This window comes from Zingiber officinale, chromosome 1A (genome assembly GCF_018446385.1).
Source record: "Zingiber officinale cultivar Zhangliang chromosome 1A, Zo_v1.1, whole genome shotgun sequence".
Lineage (NCBI taxonomy): Eukaryota > Viridiplantae > Streptophyta > Magnoliopsida > Zingiberales > Zingiberaceae > Zingiber > Zingiber officinale.
The window spans coordinates 107,237,430-107,257,389 of NC_055987.1; the positions used below are offsets into that span (position 1 = coordinate 107,237,430).

The window sequence follows — 19,960 nt, forward strand, 5'->3', positions numbered from 1 at the left end:
TGAAGCCAGGTAGTTTGGAAGTCCTGGTGAGTGAAGCCAGGCAGTCGGAAAGTCCTGGTGAGTGAAGCCAGGTGAAAATCCTAGTGAGTGAAGCCAGGCAGTTGGAGAAAGTCCTGGTGAGTGAAGCTAGGCAGTTGGGAAGACCTGGTGAGTGAAGCCAGGCAAGGGAAAGTCCTGGTGAGTGAAGCCAGGTAGTTTGGAAGTCCTGGTGAGTGAAGCCAGGCAAGGGAAATCCAGATGGGTCAAGGTTGACCAGACATCTGGTGAAAAGTCCAAGCAGGGAGCTTGGCACGGGAAAAGTCCAAGTATGGAGACTTGGCACGGAGAAGACCAAGTTGGAGACTTGGCACGGAAAGTCGGAGAGGGCTCGGTAGCTCGTTCTCTGGACCGGACGAAGTCGGAGAGGGCTCGGTAGCTCGTTCTCAGGACCATTTAGGGTTTAGGGCTGGAGCTCTAAACCTGGATCGGTCTGGTGACCGATCCAGCGATACGCCTGTGTATCTGATCGGTCTGATGACCGATCAGATAACAAACAGAAGGGTTCTGTAAGTCATCTGATCAGTCTGGAGACCGATCAGCAGGGAGTCTGATCGGTCTCCACGATCGATCAGAGACGCAGCCACCTCTCTTACAGAGAGGTGGGATCGGTCCGGGGACCGATCAGACTGGGGCCTGATCGGTCCCCAGGACCGATCAGAGGTTCCCTGGACCGATCAGGCTGAAGCCTGATCGGTCCAGAACTAGCCGTTGGCTCACAACGGCTAGTCTTCTGTCTTCTGTTCTTCGCAGGTGCAGTGCAGGTTGAGTGCAGGTTATAAAAGGAGTTCAAGGGCTTCTACAGTGCTGCTCTTCTTCTTCCTACTCCTGACTGTGATCGAGCTTTGCTGAGCTCTTAGCTTACTGAGCTTCGTGTGAGCTCCTTCTTGAAGCTTCGGGTGAGCTTTCCTCGACTGATCAGCTGTTGCTGTGAGTTTCCTGAAGTTGCTGCTTCGGGTTCCAGTCGACAAGAACAGTAGGCAAGCTTTGTTTTGTACATTCATATTGTCTTCTGTTTTGTGCTGTATTTTTGTACACCTTTCTTGCTGTTGCAAGAAGTTTCTGTGGCGAGGTTTCTCCACCCAGAAGGAGTGTTCTTATTAGCCGGTTTTCCGGGGACTCATCCACCGACGGATTGATAGGCTTCGTCCACCTTACGGACACGCCGAGGAGTAGGAGTTTCATCTCCGAACCTCGTTACATCGACGAGTTTGAGGTTTGCTATTCTCCGTTGTCATTTCTATTGTTTATTTCCGCTGCGCTAACCTTGATTTGTAGAAAGAAACGAACGATTTGGGGCGGCTATTCACACCCCCCCTCTCTAGCCGAGTACGACGATCCTAACATGGACTAGGTCAGAGAGGGCTCGGTAGCTCGTTCTCTGGACCGGACATGGAAGTTGGAGAGGGCTCGGTAGCTCGTTCTCCGGACTAGGTCAGAGAGGGCTCGGTAGCTCGTTCTCTGGACCGGACGTGGAAGTCGGAGAGGGCTCGGTAGCTCGTTCTCCGGACTAGGTCAGAGAGGGTTCGGTAGCTCATTCTCTAGATCAGGAAGGCTTTAGGTTTAAGGCTGGGAAATTGGATCGGTCTGCTGACTGATCCAGTGATTCTATGTGTATCTAGATCGGTTTGCTGACCGATCCAATGATACACTAGGTCATTTGATCGATCTGGTGACCGATCAGAAACCAAACAGATTGGGAGAAGGAACGGCCTGATCAGTCCACAGACCGATCAGGGCTCTGGCAACTAACTCTCTGTGAGAGTTGGGATCAGTCTGGGGTCCGATCAGCCTAGGGCCTGATCGGTCCACAGACCGATCAGGGAACGCAACCAATCTCTGTGAGAGTTGGGATCGGTCTAGGGACCGATCAGCCTAGGGCCTGATCGGTCCACTGACCGATCAGAGCCATCCTGGACCGATCAGGGTGGAGCCTGATCGGTCCAGGTCTAGCCGTTGAGTCACAACGGCTAGATTTCTGTTTGTGTCTTTTTCTTCGCAGGTTCATATAAGAGGGCCACTACAGGGAAGAGAAGACGACAACTTCTTGTTCCTTGCGATCTGAGTTTTGCTGAGCTCTCCATTACTGAAGCTTCGTGTGAGCTTCCCTCGGCTGGGTCTCCAACTGATAGTTGCTGCTGTGGTTGGCCTCCGTGAAGTTGCTGCTTCATCAACAGTCGACAAGAAGGCAAGCAAACTAGTGTTTTTACATTCATATTGTTCTTGGCTTCTTGCTGTATTTCTTGTACGCTGATCTTGCTGTTGCAAGAAAGATTGTGGCGAGGTTTCTCCACCCAGAAGGAGTTTTTATTAGCCGGTTCTCCGGGGTCTCATCCACCGACGGATTGATAGGATTCGTCCACCTTACAGACACGCCGAGGAGTAGGAGTATCATCTCCGAACCTCGTTATATCGTCGCGTTTGAGGTTTGATCTTCTCCATTTTCGTTTCTATCTTTTATTTCAGCTACGCTAACTAAAATTGTAGGAAGAAACGTGAATTTGGGGTCGGCTATTCACACCCCCCCTCTCTAGCCGCGTCCGAAGGTCCTAACAATGAATTGGTCCAGCCTTTGTGGACCAAAAGATCTGCCCCCCTAAAAATTTATGGAAGTTTTTTACACATAAAAATAATTTTTAATTTATTTTTTATCAAAATAGCAAATGAATTAACATATTACATTTTTAAAATTATTTCTAATAAAAAATTAATTTATTGAAACTTTGTTCAAACACCCTTAGAAAAAGTTTTCATATTTTTTTAATAATTTTTTCGATTATATTCCTAACATTTTTTTTTATATGATCAAAAGGGAGTAATATAGGGAGATTAAATTTAAGGGAGGTTTTTATTGTAAATTTTTATTTTCAAATTCATGCTTCAATTGTTATTTCATTTCATAAAATAAAATATCGTGTCTTTATTTAATCTAACTTTAACTCAGGTTGATGCACATCAAAAAAGGGGAGATTGTTAGTACTCCAGAATAATTTTAATGTGGTCTGTTGGGACCAATTATGGAGCTAGAGGGGGAGGGGTGAATAGCTCGGTGCGATCTTCGTGCTTGTCGTTGCTTGTTTCTTCAAGGATATACAGCGGAAATATAAGAAACAACTACAACAATGCTAACAAATGGATTTTACTTGGTATCCACCTCACAAAAGGTGACTAATCCAAGGATCCACACACACACACCTCCACTAATAAAAATACTCCTTTATGGTAACTACCAAAGGCAGAGAAGCCCTACAAGACTCTCAATACAGAAAGAAAGGAAAGGGAACAAAATTATAAGCAATGCTTACAATGAATACAAGAAACCCTAACCCTAGCTTTCTTCTTCTCGCTGTAGATCCGCCTCTTGACTTGGAAGAGCCTCCAAGAACCTTCAAGAACTGGCGATCTGGAGCTTAGAGAGAGCTGTGGAGTTGCTGTGGAGGATCTGAGCTGATTCGGTGAAGTTCTGTGAGTTCTCTGCCAAAGGAATCAAACGCCTGCAGCTATAAACGACGCCAACGGTCGAATCCCGATCGATTGGATTGCTCCCAATCGATTGGGGAGGCTTTGGATCGATCGGCTGATCGATCCAGAGCGCCTCTGTGCTCTAGAAAAAATGCCTAGATCAATCGGCTGATCGATCCAGGGCTTATCGCGCGAAGTCGCACCTCCCAATCGATCCACTAATCGATTGGGGGCTCTGGATCGATCAGCTGATCGATCCAGCAGCCTTCTGTTCGCTCACGACTGCCTCCCAATAGATCCACTGATCGATTGGGACGAAGGCTTCTCGCGGGGACTCCCCAATCGATCGACCGATCAATTGGGCTCCAGCCAATTGATCGGTTGATCGATCCAGCACTGGTTTTTGCCCAAAACCAAGTCCCAAGCCCCCCAAACCAACATTCAGTCAACCATGACTTGTTGGTACACAAAACCTAGCATCCGGTCTCCCTTAACCTGCTAGGACTCCCTCACCAAGTGTCCGGTCAATCCCTTTGACCCACTTGGACTTTTCTCCTCGTGCCAAGTATCCAGTCAATCCCTTTGACCTACTTGGACTTCCACCAGATGTCTGGTCAACCTTGACCCATCTGGATTTCCCTTGCCTGGCTTCACTCACCAGGACTTTCACCTAGCTTCACTCACTAGGATTTCCAACTGCCTGACTTCACTCACCAGGACTTTCCAACTGCCTGACTTCACTCACCAGGACTTTCACCTAGCTTCACTCACTAGGATTTTCACCTGACTTCACTCACCAGGATTTTCACTTCTGCCTAGCTTCACTCACTATGTCTTTCACCTAGCTTCACTCACCAGGATTTCCTTCTGCCTAGCTTCACTCACTAGGCCTTTCACCTGGCTTCACTCACCAGGATTTCCTTCTGCCTAGCTTCACTCACTAGGACTTTCCTCTGCCTAGCCTCACTCACAAGGACTTTCTTCTACCTGGCTTCACTCACCAGGACTTTCCTCTGCCTAGCTTCACTCACTAGGACTTTCTTCTGCCTGGCTTCACTCACCAGGACTTTCCAATCAAGTATCCGGTCAGCCTTGACTTACTTGACTTTCCTTCACATCTCAACTGGTCAACCTTGACCAAACGAGAATTGTATCAACAATCTCCCCAAATGAACAACTGCACCTGCATTGTCCATATCATCTAAACCCAATATATTGTCAAACATCAAAACTCAAACCAAGACTCAAGCTTGGTCAACTAGGTCAACCTTGACCTAAAGGATATTGCACCAACATGGCCAACCGAATTAAGTTAGGTCCCGTTGTGTCTGATACTTATGTCTCAGTGTGCAATAATATAGGAACACAAGAAGTCGAGCAGAAGACGTAGTTAGCGAGAATGATGGCATGAGAAAAAGTCGACGGGCTCAGTGCATCCGAGGGACAAAGTATTGCAGAAGAGTGTGTTGGCATATTAGAAGGAAATGCACGGTGTCTTCTAGGGATTAGAAGCCGGAGTGAAAGACTGCTCGAACTGAAGGCCGGAATATGGGTTCGGATGAGCATAATTTCGGATCGCCGAGATCACCCAAGCGATCGAAGACGGAGGCGCTAGATAGTCAACACAAAGCTGACTGATCCGGGCGCCCGGACTAGTTGGTCCGGTCTCCCGAACCATTTTGGTGCCGAAAGGGTGCTTCGATGCGGTGGATAGACTTTGGGTCTACGTCAGCAACGGTCCGAGTGCCCGGAGCGATTCCGGGCTCCCAAAAGTGGATAAAAAGTTATCTTCGTACCGTTGCGAAGGCCGTTGTGTGGAGATAGAGTTTGTCATGCTGGGGGCATTCGAATGGGGTCAAAGCGCCTGAATTGTGCCATGTTAACAAATGGTCAAATTCTACAAGCAGAGTACTATAAATAGAGCTATGCTCTCAATAGTTTAATACAACATTTTCTGTACTGAAAGTTCTTATTCTGTTTTTAAATTTCTGCATTGTCAACGTCTTGTAGGAGGTTTCTCTGCCTCCGACTTGTGTCGAAGAAATAGTCTTCTAATTGAGCTACATTTGTCTTAGATTAGCAATCTCCCTGATTGAAAACCAAGTAAACAGTTTGTGTCTCATACTTATTTTATACATTTTAGTCTATTTTATTAAAGTCTTTGTCTTAATCAAAACTATAAGTTTCAAGAAAGGTATATTTATTTTTTTCATGACAATTCACTCCTCTTTTATTGGTCACACGGGACCTATAATATTAATATACATATAATCTTCTCTACTACAAATTCCTATGTTGTTGGTATGAGTACTTTGGGACTATAATTAACAACTACTATTTAATTACCACTTGATGATCAATTGTGGATCGGTGGCTTCTTCTGGGCAGGAGAATAATCCATTCCTACTGTCTGTTGGTTGTCGTCAAGGTAAGTATGTCTCTCCGGTACAGGGTGAATCTCCTTTTGATTCCTAGCAAAGTCACTCTTCTTCTCCTCATCAGGGTTTTGTTCCCTTTTCTCGACTGAGTTCTTGCTAGTCCCCTTATCTAAGGTGGCCATGAGTTGCCTATTCTTTCTTCCTGCATGAGTAGATAAGCTCTTCAATACAAATGATGTGATATGGAATTTTAAAATTTTTCAATCGACTTATTGTTCGATCGACATTTCTCGCTTAAACTACCTGAACAATGGCCACAAGGAAATCCATATCGAATAACTCCTTGTGTACCACTTTCTTCTTTAAACAAGCTATATCTCTTCTGCTATTGACATTCAATACAACAGTAAGCGAAATGGTAGCACAACAAATGTTATAGTATACAAGCAATATGTATACTGACATTGACTTGGTAATGTAAGGAAGGCAATATCGTCCACGTTTTGGATAGTAATCTAATCGCTGAACGAGGGAAGCAAATCACAAAAAGTCAGTTCTATCGAGAGGCAAATCAAAACATGAACTGAAAAACAATATCGACATCACAATATATATCCTTAAAAAGGCACCTTGAGGTCTCTCAGCTGAGATCATGAGGAGCAAAACAAGAAAACCTAGAGAAGACATGAAAGATTTGGATATGAAATGGAAAATGAGAGAAGATGAAACTTTACTTTTAGTACCTAAAAATATAGGTATTTATAAGCCATGAGAGACATTATTAAAATCTTTGTAAATAAACAAATTAGGATGATTGGGATTTTTTATTAATTATTTATTCTGAGGAATTATTGTCATTCTTTTAGGAAGATGTTCCTATAGAACCTGAATCTTGACAAAATGCCTTTTTCTTTTGTTTCTTGGTGTCCATTGGTTAGAGATCATGGACCCTACTTGTGTAGACATATTTCCACCAAATGAGAAACAATTTGGATTGCTCAGTTTTGGTTAAATTTAGAGTTTGATTATTGCTCTTTTATACTTAAGTGGCTTCATGACTTCTAAGATTTTTTTTAGTTGTCATCAAATATTTAATTATTTAAATTGATTAATTTTAGTGATGACTGATCCGATCCCATGAAAATTTTACCGCCCATCAAAATAAATCGAGAAGTACTTATAGAAATCTATCCAGATAGCCAACGTTTTTAAACTTACTTTTCACTGAAGAGAAAATCCCTTACAGTACGTCGTAACTAAAACTAAAACTTTATATCTCTTGGTTATCCAAGGATCTAATCATTACAACATCTAATACATTTTTAAAACATTAGACTGGTTGACTTGGTTATGCTATTAATGAAAGGACCTTCAAATTACATCGTAACATAATCACATGAGGTTTGAGTGTGTTGTCGTATGAGCTAATTAAGCTAGTGATAGTACATCCCCGAGCTCGACCCGCCCTACTTGTGTAATCATGATAGATTGAAAGAATTTGTTTTGCGGTATTTATTGTGCTTATAATGTGATAGGATGAAGATTATGAGTTTGCCATTGTGACCTCAAGCAAGTAAGTTTAATCATTTATGAAAAGTTAGACAATAGTGTGAAAGATCAACTCAAGTTGTCATACTTGACGATATTAATTGCCTATGTCGTCGGTTAAGATGGCACAGTCACATTCGTGATAATTAATCACGTAAATAGCGTTGATCCACACCATATTTTAGTCAAGCATAATATGTCATAATTCTTTGATTTTCACATGTAAATACAATTAATCTAGTGGCCTCAAATAAATATGTAATATTTTTATTGATTTTATAAATAATTACGAGTTCTTCACACACTTTGTCAATCAAACTCAACACATATGTATCTTTCAATGCATACAGTAGGCGATCAAATCTGAAGATAGATGTTACAACTCAACTTGACTCAAATGTAATGACGATCCAAACTTGATTGACCCCTTCCTTGATAACCGAGTTCGATCAACTATTTTGGAGTTCCATTCTAATCTATTGAATCAACATATGGATGAATCAAATCGATTCAATTCAACTTGAAGCAATTAAAAACCCGAACTTTGGTTGTTCCTCAATCCTTTTTTTTATAAATCTTTTGGATTGGATTTTGGAACCTTTTGATGGATCAATCAATTGGTCGACTATAAAAAATATAAAATTAATTTCAAAGTCGTGTGAACGACAGCAGGCCGATATCTAGGAAGTTGGAGGATCCACGTGTGAGGGATGCAGTTGGACGTTACTTGCCGGTGCTTTGGGCGGCACGGCGATAGCAAACGGTGGCGACGCTGTCGGCGTTGGAGTTCCGGCCCTGCCGTCATAATCAATTACAGCTGTTACAATTACAATCTCAACCTCTCTCATCCTCATCTGTTTCTTCATCTTATTAGTTTGACCCATTTTCCACTGGAGCAAATTATAATTTCTTAATTTACCTTTTTATAAATTATCATGAGATTAACCGTGTGAAATTGTTGGTATAACGGATTCCATCTTTTTACTATAATTGTTAGTTGGATCCATTGTAATTGATTAAACTTGATAATCAGGAAAATACCTACGTTTAAAATAGGATAAAAGTGAAAGAACATTTTTTTTTGTCTAAATAAAGCATTCCAATTTAATTTTTTTTTTTATAAAAAAGACAGTCCACTATATTATTGTTCAACTGTATATAATTATCCAATTATCTTCCAGCATTGTTTAATACTATTTTCTTATATCTAAATCATGAACACATTTATAGCAGCAATACATACTTAATTTATTCAAAAATATTCACATTATAACAATTATAATTTCATAATTATTATAATATGAATTCAATTAAATTCACCTATTATTCATATTATAATAGCTACAACGGTAGCTGTTACAAATTCAATTTACTAATCTAATATTTACATTATAATAACTATAAAATCATAATTACTATAATAAAATGTAGCTATTATAATATGTCCAACTGATTCAGAAATTAAACGAGAGATTTAGACAAGAGATAACAATACCAAACAGTATTGTAAGATAATAGAGTAATTATACATGATTGAGCAATATACTAGATCATCCTTTTGAAAATAAAAAAAATAATATAAAATGCCATTTATGCTTTGAAAAAAACACCCTTTTTTATTTTTATCCTTTAAAACATATATTAAATAATAATATAACAATAGTGATGACTTACTTGTACTCTCCAATAAACTCTCGGCTTAAGAAAAAAGTAGATGTCAAAAATATAACTTATGCTCTTGGAGTTTCTTTCTTACATTTGCAAATTCACATGTAGAGGTGACAATTCTCATTAATTATACAAGCATTAGTCATAGGAATAATATTATTCAACTAAGTAAAACTAAATAATATGAGATAAAATAAATAATTATATATTTAAAATAAAAAATAAGATTGATTAAATTTAATTAAGTTATATAATATAAAAAATTGTTAATTTTTTAACGGAAACAATGCATATCTACTTTTGTATTTAAATTATGTCATATTAATTATTTAAATTTTAAATTTTAAATGACTTGACGGCATCATCATGGTCAACATCTCCCTGTCTCAACTCTCACGCGTTGCACCATTCAATCAAACTCTTGCCGACCAGTTTAAATAGATATTTATTGGATCTTAGGAACATGTTCCATCATAGACTACTCAAAAATGAATTAAAATAAAGGGCCTTAATCAGAACATTGTGTAAAAGCCCTGCGGGATGTGATTTTGAGTCCTGTTCTTATAAATGTGATTTTTTTTATTAAAAGCGCGTACCCAACAACTCTGGCTTTTCAAATTATTCTTATTTAAGTATATACGAAAATATCCACACCAATTTCCCTATCCAAAATGTATAATTTAAGGTAAAAAAATTATTTTATTAAATTTGAATATCTACTTTTTAATACATCAATATCAACTTCCCTATTTCTTCTCTCTCCTCTATAATATTTAAGGAATGAAATCCATTCTCTAAATTTAGAGAAGTATTGTTCATAAATGTATAATTAAGAGAATGAATAGGATAACTGATGCAAATATTTTTTAACTACCCTATCTAAAATTTAAGGTAAAATTTTTGAATAAGATATCTGATGTAGATGCTCAACCTAAATACTTTAACTTTTATTGACGTTACTAATTACTGTGTTATAGCAGCGCGACATAGTTCGCACTTCATCTCGTCAATATTTTATTATAATATAAATTTAATTTTAACCAACATTAATAATACTATGTTATAACAATTACAATTCACAGTTCTTTATTAGAAATATAATTAAAATTCTATATCAAAAATACATATAAAACGTCATGAATTTAAAAGATAAAAATACCTATGAGATATTTTAGATAGAATTTAAAAATAAATTCATGAAGGTTTAAATTTTAAAGTGCACAATATGATAGTAATATGGAGATATATAAATTTTTTTAGTCCTAACATGTACGATTACAACCACATGAGATAGTACTAGGCAAAGACTGACTACATATTTGTAGGATCTAAAGCAGGTCAAAAATGACCAGATGCTAAGCTCAGACTACGAGAATAATCATGGTCCTTTATTTGAAAGTGACCAGATGCTAAACGTAGACCATGAGAGTAATCATAGTCTTTCATTTGAGAGTGATCAGATGCTAAGCTCAGACCATGCAAGTACGGGCGATTGTTGGAAATACAATTAAAGTTCCACATTGAAAATACATAGAAAAGATCATAGGTTTAAAAGAAGAAAGATATCTCTATTAGTATAAGACATTTTAGTAGAACTAAAAAAAAAAGACTTTGGCTAGCTCAAAGTAAATAATATTATATCAGTCTAGCAATATGTGAATTCCTTTAATCCTAATATCTTGTAATATGAATATTTCATTTTTGGTCAATACTCAACATGTTATATAGTTACGAATTATAGCTGTTACAATATAAATAAAGCTTATAGCTGCTATAGGTATATAGTAACTATATTCTTTTAGTTGCTACAATGACATCAAAAACAAGGACACTTTCGAAAAGTAAAATATGTAGAGGTGGGTGGAGATAGGGATGACAATTTCCTCTAAATTCGTTGGAGGATTCGATATCCGACTTTAATGGAAGAAGAAATGGAGGAACTATCAATATTGGACATCTGACCCGGATACTTGATTAAATTATATATGTATATAATTCACTAACTATTTTGGTTGATGTTAAGAGTAAACTATATAGATGTTAAATCTATTTTTAATTATATATATATATATATATATATATATATATATATATATATATATATATATATATATATATATATATATATATATACTTAGTATGATGTTAATTTTAATATGCTTTTGTTGAATAATGATAATTGGATAAAAAAAAAGGAAAAATTATTAATATAGAACATATCCTATATTTTAAAGAGTATGAATATAAAGATGGATATCCAATACCTGATAAGTATGAGAATAAAGGAAATGAAATTTGACCTGGGAATATGATCTCGACCCCTTGGAATCTCTTAGGGGTGTGAGGGCGTGGTGTCCTTAATAGAGTCCTATGTGCAGAATTAGAGGAAAGGCTTGAGCAGACGGACGATCTGAGTTCTAACTGAACCAGGTTGATTCGCTCAGAGCTAGAACCTGAAAGCATACTCCATTATGGACGTCTTGGAAAAGAATTAATGCTGCACGTTGTAAAAGAGTCTGATCATTGTTGTATAAGGGGTTTTAATGAAATTTCTACCTGAAGATCTCCTTCCCATTAGCTTTGTCCAGACTTCTCATGTCTCATTCCTGATATCGACTCCTGTTTCTGTGTTTTTGTGGATTTGCTTCATTTTTTCCTTTTTGTAAGCGAAGCCACACGCACACAAATTAAAGAGGATCTTAAACATACTTGAAAGATGGTGTGACTAAATGAATTGAGGAAGCAATGATCAGACTTCCTTCTCCATTTTACCGAGCGAAGCTTTGATGGATTGGTCCTTGATAATTGTGCCATAAAATGCAACCTTGGATATGATCAACTGAAAAACATGAATAAAAGAAGGTTAACTGAGGCTGTCACGCAGCTAACCTTATTGAATCGGACATGAATTGGAGGCCAAGGACTGAGAGACCTGGCACTATTCTTTAGGTCGAAGTGGAACAATGAATTCATCAATTGTTCAATGTACAACCAGACAAAAAGCACAAGCAAACGAATGATGGATATACCATGATTCTCTTAATGGAAGCTAAATTTGGCAATAGCCTGACATTGGCATAACGGGATTCAGTATAAATCCAAACACAACAAAACAAGAAGAACAAGAAGCGACAACTAAACTACTAATGTTATCATCATACAAAGTTTATTTGCATAAGACTTCATTGTTATCCGACAAAAACCATCACAAAATATAATTGTTAATATATGAACCAAATATATAACATATTTACTTCAATGTCAAATTTGTTAGATGTGTGCAGTGATTGCACACTTAAAAAAGATGGAAGGGCATCTCTTTCTCTTCCTTTAATTATGTGCTATTACTGCACATAATTGTCACTTCTCTTTGTAAAGGTTCATCCAAGGAAATCAGAGAAAAGAAGATGCGAAGGAGAACATGTCAAGAAGACATTTGGGATTTGGTTTGTGGAACTTGAGAGACGGTTCAATTTTATAGATCGCTTCTCGTCGACAAAAGATGTAACGAGCAAGAAGGATAGTATGGGAAGCGAGTTGACAGACTCAATGCATCCAAGGGATGAGGAGTTGTGAAAGTGATGGATGAGAATGACGCACGCAGCGCCCAGACCAGACTAGTGAGCTCAACTTAGGACGGTTAGAGTATCACCCAAGAGACCAGACGAGAAAATAGACAACTTCAGAGTTGACCGTGTCTAGGTGCTCGAATCAATTCCAGGCGCCCAGACCGATCTAGGTGCCTGCACTATTTCGTCACGTCAACGAGTCGTTGGTTGAAGAGGATCAACACAGAGTCCACGTCAGCCAACTCCAAGCACCCAGAAAGTCTTGATCTGTTAGAAAGAATTCATTGCAGAGTGGATCGAGTCGACCGAGTCCAAGCACCCAGATCGAGTCCAGGCTCTTAGGAAGTGCCACGTTAGCAAACGACTAGTTACGACCAGTGAACTATAAATAGAGCCCTTGTGCTCGAAATTTGGATAATACAATTGTAAGTATCCTGGGTAAGTTTTGAAGTGATCAACCGGGTTAAGTTAGGCGCTGCATTTTTAGATGCCTTGTGTCTAAGTGTGTAGGGACTTAGGAGTACAAGAAGTCGAGCGAAATACTCAAAGAACGAGAAGGATGACACAGGAAGAGAGTCGATGAGCTTAGTGCATCTGAGAGATGAGAAACTATGGAAGAGTACACCGATCGAGAGAGAAGGACATGTGTGGCACTTTTGAGGGATGAGAAGCTGAAGCCGAAGACTGATTGAAGAGAGAAGGCCAAAGTTAGGTTCAGGTGAACTTAACTCTGGATGACTAGAGAATCACCCAAGCGACCAAAGTAGCAGCCGAACAAGTCAACTCTGTGTTGACTTGTCTAGGTGCCTGGAACAAGTCTAGGCACCCAGACTCCAGCGCTTGGACCACCCTAGTATAGTATGTTGGTACAGCGGAGACCGGCAAGAGGGGGGGAATGAATTGCTCCTGAAAAAATAAATATACCCTCCTCGTACTTTCAACTCAATTAGTGCAATAGTTAAATAAAACAGTTAAAGAAAGACACAGAAGAATTAACCTGGTTACAACCAAGGAGGTTGTTAATCCAGGGTAGTAGAAAAAGCGCAGTAAAAAAAAATCTCCTTTGCTGAAGGCGGAGAAACTTTTTACACTTTCAAAAGCTCAGAACTATTGCTAGAAAACACTACAGATTGAATGCTTGAGTTGTAGTTGAATTCCTAGCTCCAGGGGCCTTTTTATAGCTCCTGGAAAGTCTATCCCGAGGGTCCAAGGCGCCTCCAACAAGGTTCAAGGCGCCTCCAGCTCGGTCAGCGGATAAAACTTTATTCGGACGCAAATGGTCAAAACTGACCTGTTGAAGGCGCCTTCAACAGGCTTGAAGACGCCTTCAAGGGCGCCTTCAAGCTTGTTTAAGGCGCCTTCAAGCTACAGTAACTTCCTGCTACAGTAATTTCCAGCCTTTTTTGACTCCTTTCTTCTTCTCTTTGGCTTCCGAAGATCCGTTCTTTTGGGTGATTGTGGCCAACCGGAATAGGGCTCACCCGAACCCAATTCCCGGCCTTCTCCTCGAGCAGCCTTCCGTCCGACTTAACGTCCCTCGAACGTCGCGCACGCTCTTCACGCCCACCGGAGTACTCTTCCGCAGCTCTCTCGTCCTTCCGACGCACCGAGCCCGTCGGCTCCCTTCCCGTGCCGTCCTTCTCGCTAGCTGCGTCTTCCGCTCGACTTCCTGTGCTCCTAAGCTTCTGCACACTCAGACACAGGGATCAAACATAGCAGGACCTAACCAACTTGGTTGATCACATCAAAACTACCACGGGGTCCAACAATCTCCCTCTTTTTGATGTGCATCAACCTAAGTTCAAGTTAGGGTTAAAAATAGACATAAACAGTAATTTTAAAGAAAAAATTACTAAACTAACAAGTTAAGTATAGTTTTTGCAATTAGTAAAATTGCAAGAAAAAGAATTTTAAATTTTAATTTTTTTTTCTAACTCCCCCTAAACTTGTACTTTTCTCTCCCCCTTTGATCACAGCAAAAATGAGGTCTTAAGAATTTTCAAGTAAGATTGAAGTTTTTAAAAATTTTCCAAGTTAAAAATGAATTTTTGAAAAAAAATTGCTAAGTTAAAATCAATTTTTTAAAAAAAAAATAAAAAAAATCCTAAGTAAATGTTCAAATGTTCCAAAAAAAAATTTCTAAGTCAAGTGAATGATTTTTTAGAATTTTCCAGAAAAAAATTTCTAACCAAAAAAAAATTAAGTTAGAATTTTTTAACAAATTTCTAAGGAATTTTTGTTTATTTTAACAAACATTTGATAAACTTTCAAAGCATTATTTAATTTTTGTTTAATGTTTTTCAGAAAATTAATTAAACATTTTCTTTCAATATTTTAGCTTTCAAGTCATGGCGAGGCACTAGGCCTTCTTGGTTATTGAAGCAACAACCACTTCCTTAGACAAAGCTTCCATAAAGAATTTCAATGTTTAATTTTCTCATTGTAAGCTTTTAATTTTTGAAAAATTAATTAAGCACAGATTTTGGAACCTAATAGAGGTTCCTACCTACAGGGTTATTCAGATATTTAGGGGGTACATAATTTTTGGATATTCTTCTAAGTTGACCCTGATGGTTTCTAATGTACCAATTTAATTTTCCATAAACTTTAATTTTTGAATTTGGAAATCTATTTAAACATGTATTATTTCTTAACTTCTCAAGTTCTAATTTTAGATTTTTATTTTCATATTTTAAATTTTCATTTTCTTTTTCTAATTGATCTAATTCTTTAGACAAAGTTTTAATAAACTCAAAAGACTGTTTAGAGTTTAGAGAACGTACCTTACTTACCTCATCTTGCGATGCTCCCCCTTCATCATTGCTTTCTCCTTCTGATGTTCCTCCTCCTTCATCTATGCTCATTTCTGAGCTGGACGTTTCTTCTAGTTGATGGTTGGCCATCAGTGCTAGTCCCGAGAATTCTTCGACTTCGGAGTTGGAGGACGACGAATCATCCCACGTGGCCTTTAGATTGTGTTTGGGTCGAGTGGGCTTCTTGCTCCTTTCCTTACTTTTGCTCTTCAGTTTTGGGCAGTCATCTTTGATATGTCCTTCTTCGTTGCAATTGTAGCAACTAACCACCCTTTTCTTTCGCTGGAGCTTTTTCGACCGCAATCTAAATTTGTTAGAATTTACAAATTTATTAAACCATCTTACCAGTAATGTCGCTTCGGATTCGTCGATCGAAGCTTCGGAATCGGGATCGTCCCTCCTTGCTTGTAGGGCGACGTCGAGGTTTGACTTCACTACTTCTTTAGGCTCTGCAATCCGAGACTCGTGAAGTTCAAAGGTAGAAAACAAACTTTCTAAGGTACTTACCTCAAGGTCCTTAGAGATGTAGTAAGCATCTACTAAGGACGCCCATTCCGGAGTCCTCGAGAAGGCGTTGAGCGCGTATCGGATGGAGTCTCGGTTCGTTACCGTTTCGCCGAGATTTGTCAATTGCGTTATCAGCTCCTTGATCCGTGCTTGGAGTTGCGCTACCTTCTCACCGGTGTTCATTTGGAGATTCGTTAGTTGTGTTCGAAGAATGTCGCGCCTCGCTAGCTTTGCTTCCGAGGTGCCTTCGTGGAGCTCTAGGAATTTCTCCCAGAGGTCTTTTGCGGAGTCGTAGCTTCCGATCTGACTTACCTCTTGGGGTGGAAGAACGCTGAGCAAGTGAAACTCAGCTTTTCCGTTCGCCACAAAATCCGCCTGCTCCTTCTTCGTCCATTGGAACTCTTCTTTGTCTTTAGGAGCTGAAAAATCGTATTTCATTGTTAGTAAGATATCGAACTCGGTTTTGAAGAATACCTCTATTTTTCGCTTCCGTGTAGCGAAATATCCGTCGAACTTTAAGGGGATGGATGTTCGAGCCGGCCATTGTCTTGATCGTAGTGCTTCAGTTGGCGGTTAGTCCTTCTGAGGCGATCAAGCTCTGATACCACTTGTTGGTACAGCGGAGACCGGCAAGAGGGGGGAATAAATTGCTCCTGAAAAAATAAATATACCCTCCTCGTACTTTCAACTCAATTAGTGCAATAGTTAAATAAAACAGTTAAAGAAAGACACAAAAGAATTAACCTGGTTACAACCGAGGAGGTTGTTAATCCAGGGCAGTAGAAAAAGTGCAGTAAAAAAAATCTCCTTTGCTGAAGGCCTCGAGAAGCCTTTTACACTTTCAAAAGCTCAGAACTATTGCTAGGAAACATTACAGATTGAATGCTTGAGTTGTTGTTGAATTCCTAGCACTAGGGGCCTTTTTATAGCTCCTGGAAAGTATCCCGAGGGTCCAAGGCGCCTCCAACAAGGTTCAAGGCGCCTCCAGCTCGGTCAGCGGATAAAACTTTATCCGCACGCAAACGGTCAAAACTGACCTGTTGAAGGCGCCTTCAAGGGCGCCTTCAAGCTTGTTTAAGGCGCCTTCAAGCTACAGTAACTTCTGCTACAGTAACTTCCTACTACAGTAATTTCCAGCCTCTTTTGACTCCTTTTCTTCTTCTCTTTGGCTTCCGGAGCTCCGTTCTTTTGGGTGATTGCGGCCAACCGGAATAGGGCTCACCCGAACCCAATTCCCGGCCTTCTCCTCGAGCAGCCTTCCGTCTGGCTTAACGTCCCTCGAACGTCGCGCACGCTCTTCACGCCCACCGAAGTACTCTTCCGCAGCTCTCTCGTCCTTCGGACGCACTGAGCCCGTCGGCTCCCTTCCCGTGTCGTCCTTCTCGCTAGCTGTGTCTTCCGCTCGACTTCCTGTGCTCCTAAGCTCCTGCACACTCAGACACAGGGATCAAACACAGCAGGACCTAACCAACTTGGTTGATCACATCAAAACTACCACGGGGTCCAACATAGTAGGGGTTGAAGTCCACGTCAGCAACACTCCAGGCACCTAAACTGGTCCAAGCGCCTGGGGAGGATAAAATTTTTTTCTAAAGCCATTGAAGAGTCGTTACGAAGAAGATATAATGACCTGCTGGGGGTGCCTAGACCCACTCTAGGTGCCCGAAGCTGCCACGTCAGCCAAGCTAAGGATTAAATTTGACCAGAGGACTATAAAAGGAAAGCTTGTTTTCCTATTTGAATAGCACACTTTTTGTAATCTCATTTCCAATTATGTGCTTTTAATTTACACTTTCAACGCATGTACGAGGATTCACTTGTAGAAGGAGATCTTAATGAGACTTCTTTGCCTTAGATTAACAATTTTCTGATTGCAAACCAAGTAAATTTGGTTGTCTCGTATTTCTTTTTATGTATTTTGTTTTACTTTAATTAAGTGTGTATTTGCTAAAGCCCAAAGATCGAGTAAGGTTAACTTCAATTTCAGGCAATTCACCTCCCTCTTGTAGGTTGCACCAGGACCAACAATTGGTATCAGAGCTCAACAGATTCAGAAGGACTAACCACCAATTGAAGCAACAAGACGATGGTCGAATCTAGCATTCATCCCCTAAAGTTTGAGGCGGAGTTCACGATGTGGAAAAAGCAAATGGAGATATTCTTCAAAACATATTTTGAAATTCATTTAATAATAAAATATTATTTTGTAGCAGCTAAAGATCATCATAAAGCTGAAAAAGAAGAATAGATATGGACTAAAAAGGAACAAGTCGACTTCATGGCGAATGGTAAAGTAGAGTTCCATCTGCTGAGCATTCTTCCATCCTAAGAAGTCAATCAGATCGGCAACTGTGACTCAACTAAAGAACTTTGGGAGAAGTTCCTAGAGCTGCATAAAGGTACCTCGGAAGCCAAGCTAGCGAGATGGGACATCCTTTGAAATCCGCTAACAAACCTCTGAATGAACAAGGGAGAGAAGGTGGCTCAACTCCATGCGAAGATCAAAGAACTGATCACCCAACTCAACAACCTCGGAGAATTGGTAACAAATCGGGACTCAATCTGGCACGCCCTCAATACCTTGCTGAGAACACAAAAGTTGTCAATATTAGTAGATGCAAACTACATCTCCAAGGACTTGGAGGTAAGTGCTCTAGAAGAACTATTTTCAACTTTCGAATTTCACGAGTGTAGATGCGTAGGAGTTGCAAAAGAGAAGAAGACAAACTAGAACCTAAAGGATGAACCAGACTCAAGATCATCCCTCGACGAAGATGAAGAAGCATTCTTTGTAAGGAAAATTTCAAAGTTCTTTAAAACTAACAAGTTTAGCAAATCTTAGGCCAAAAAGCCAATAAGAGGAAGAAGAAAGATTTGGTGCTATAATTATTAAGAAGAAGGGTACATCAAAGACAACTACCATAAAATGAAGGACAAGACAAAAGAGAAGCATAAAGGGCCAAATAAAACCAAGCACAAGAACCTTAAAGCAACGTGGGATGAGACGTTATCCGAGTTTGAGCTGGAATAGCATGCTAGACTTGCACAAATGGAGGATCACTAGAAAGGCGACGAAAGTACCTCAAAAATGAACATAGGTGAAGGGGTAAAAATGTCGGAAGATAGTAGTGATGAAGGGGGAGCATTGAGTTACGAAGATAACATGATAAGTGGGATACATCTCTTACCTCGTAATTAGCTATATGAAGGTATACAAAAGCTTTCTAAATCATTATGCAAGCTAAGGACTAAATGCATGCCCCTTAGAAAATTTTGATAAACTGAAAATTAAAAATGACAAATTAAATGAACAAATAGAATTATTAGAAAAGAATTCACCATGTTCAAACTCATGCACTCCACAAAATAATTTTCAAAAATATAATGGAGGGGTAAATTGGTATTTTAGATTTCATGAGGATCAAACTAGAAAATTGATATAAAAATATATTTCAAGAAAATATCTTGTTAATCTAGTTGGTAAAAATTTATTTTAGGTTTTTAAATCATGCTTAGTTTAAATAAATTTTTATGCATGCTTTAATTTTAATTTATTTTAATTTTGTTTACAAAATTAGTCCGTTTGTATACCCACTGTTCATATTGTTTGTTGAAAGTGTTCCTATATTTCACAAATGAATAAATTGTTAGTATAAATTTTTTTGGATTTTTCAACGATTATATAATTCTTTTATGAATTTTTTTATTAAAAATGTATTTTAAATTTTAAAATTTTTTAGATATGAATTTTGAAAAACTTAATTTTTTGGATAATTACCGTTATATTTTGAATATTTTAAAAAATCAGCCAGTCTTTTAGGATTGTAAAACTATTTTTAAATATTTATTTTTAAAAATAATTTTATCTATTTAAAATATTTTCTGCGGTTAAAATAAAAAATGTTCTATACTTGAAATTTTTATCATGTTCTCAAATTATTATGATTTTTTTTCATAAAAAGTTTCAAGATTTTAGGAC

General features: G+C 38.8%; 1 protein-coding gene across 2 annotated transcripts; it reads right to left on the reverse strand.

The window, feature by feature from the left end:
* Positions 1-5,676: 5,676 nt before the first annotated feature.
* On the reverse strand, positions 5,677-6,592 carry LOC122008663. 2 transcript variants are annotated; one of them, XM_042564475.1, is made up of 4 exons: positions 6,506-6,592; positions 6,340-6,398; positions 6,180-6,261; positions 5,677-6,078 (listed from the first exon to the last, which is right to left on the reverse strand). In XM_042564475.1, the coding sequence occupies exons 1-4, from the start codon at positions 6,561-6,563 to the stop codon at positions 5,855-5,857; spliced, it is 423 nt and encodes a 140-aa protein (XP_042420409.1). In that variant the 5' UTR covers positions 6,564-6,592; the 3' UTR covers positions 5,677-5,854. The 2 variants fall into 2 exon arrangements, with proteins under 2 accessions (XP_042420409.1, XP_042420420.1); XM_042564486.1 differs by having other exon boundaries at positions 5,678-6,078; positions 6,180-6,258.
* Between the last annotated feature and the right edge of the window lie 13,368 nt (positions 6,593-19,960).

Bases quoted from the DNA above. Each gene is read 5' to 3' on its own strand.
- LOC122008663 (XM_042564475.1), bottom strand. From the start codon at position 6,563: ATGTCTTCTCTAGGTTTTCTTGTTTTGCTCCTCATGATCTCAGCTGAG. The intron at 6,399-6,505 runs GTGCCTTTTTAA...TCCCTCGTTCAG, and splicing joins CTCAGCTGAGAGACCTCAAG to CGATTAGATTACTATCCAAA. The intron at 6,262-6,339 runs GTCAGTATACAT...GAATGTCAATAG, and splicing joins CCTTACATTACCAAGTCAAT to CAGAAGAGATATAGCTTGTT.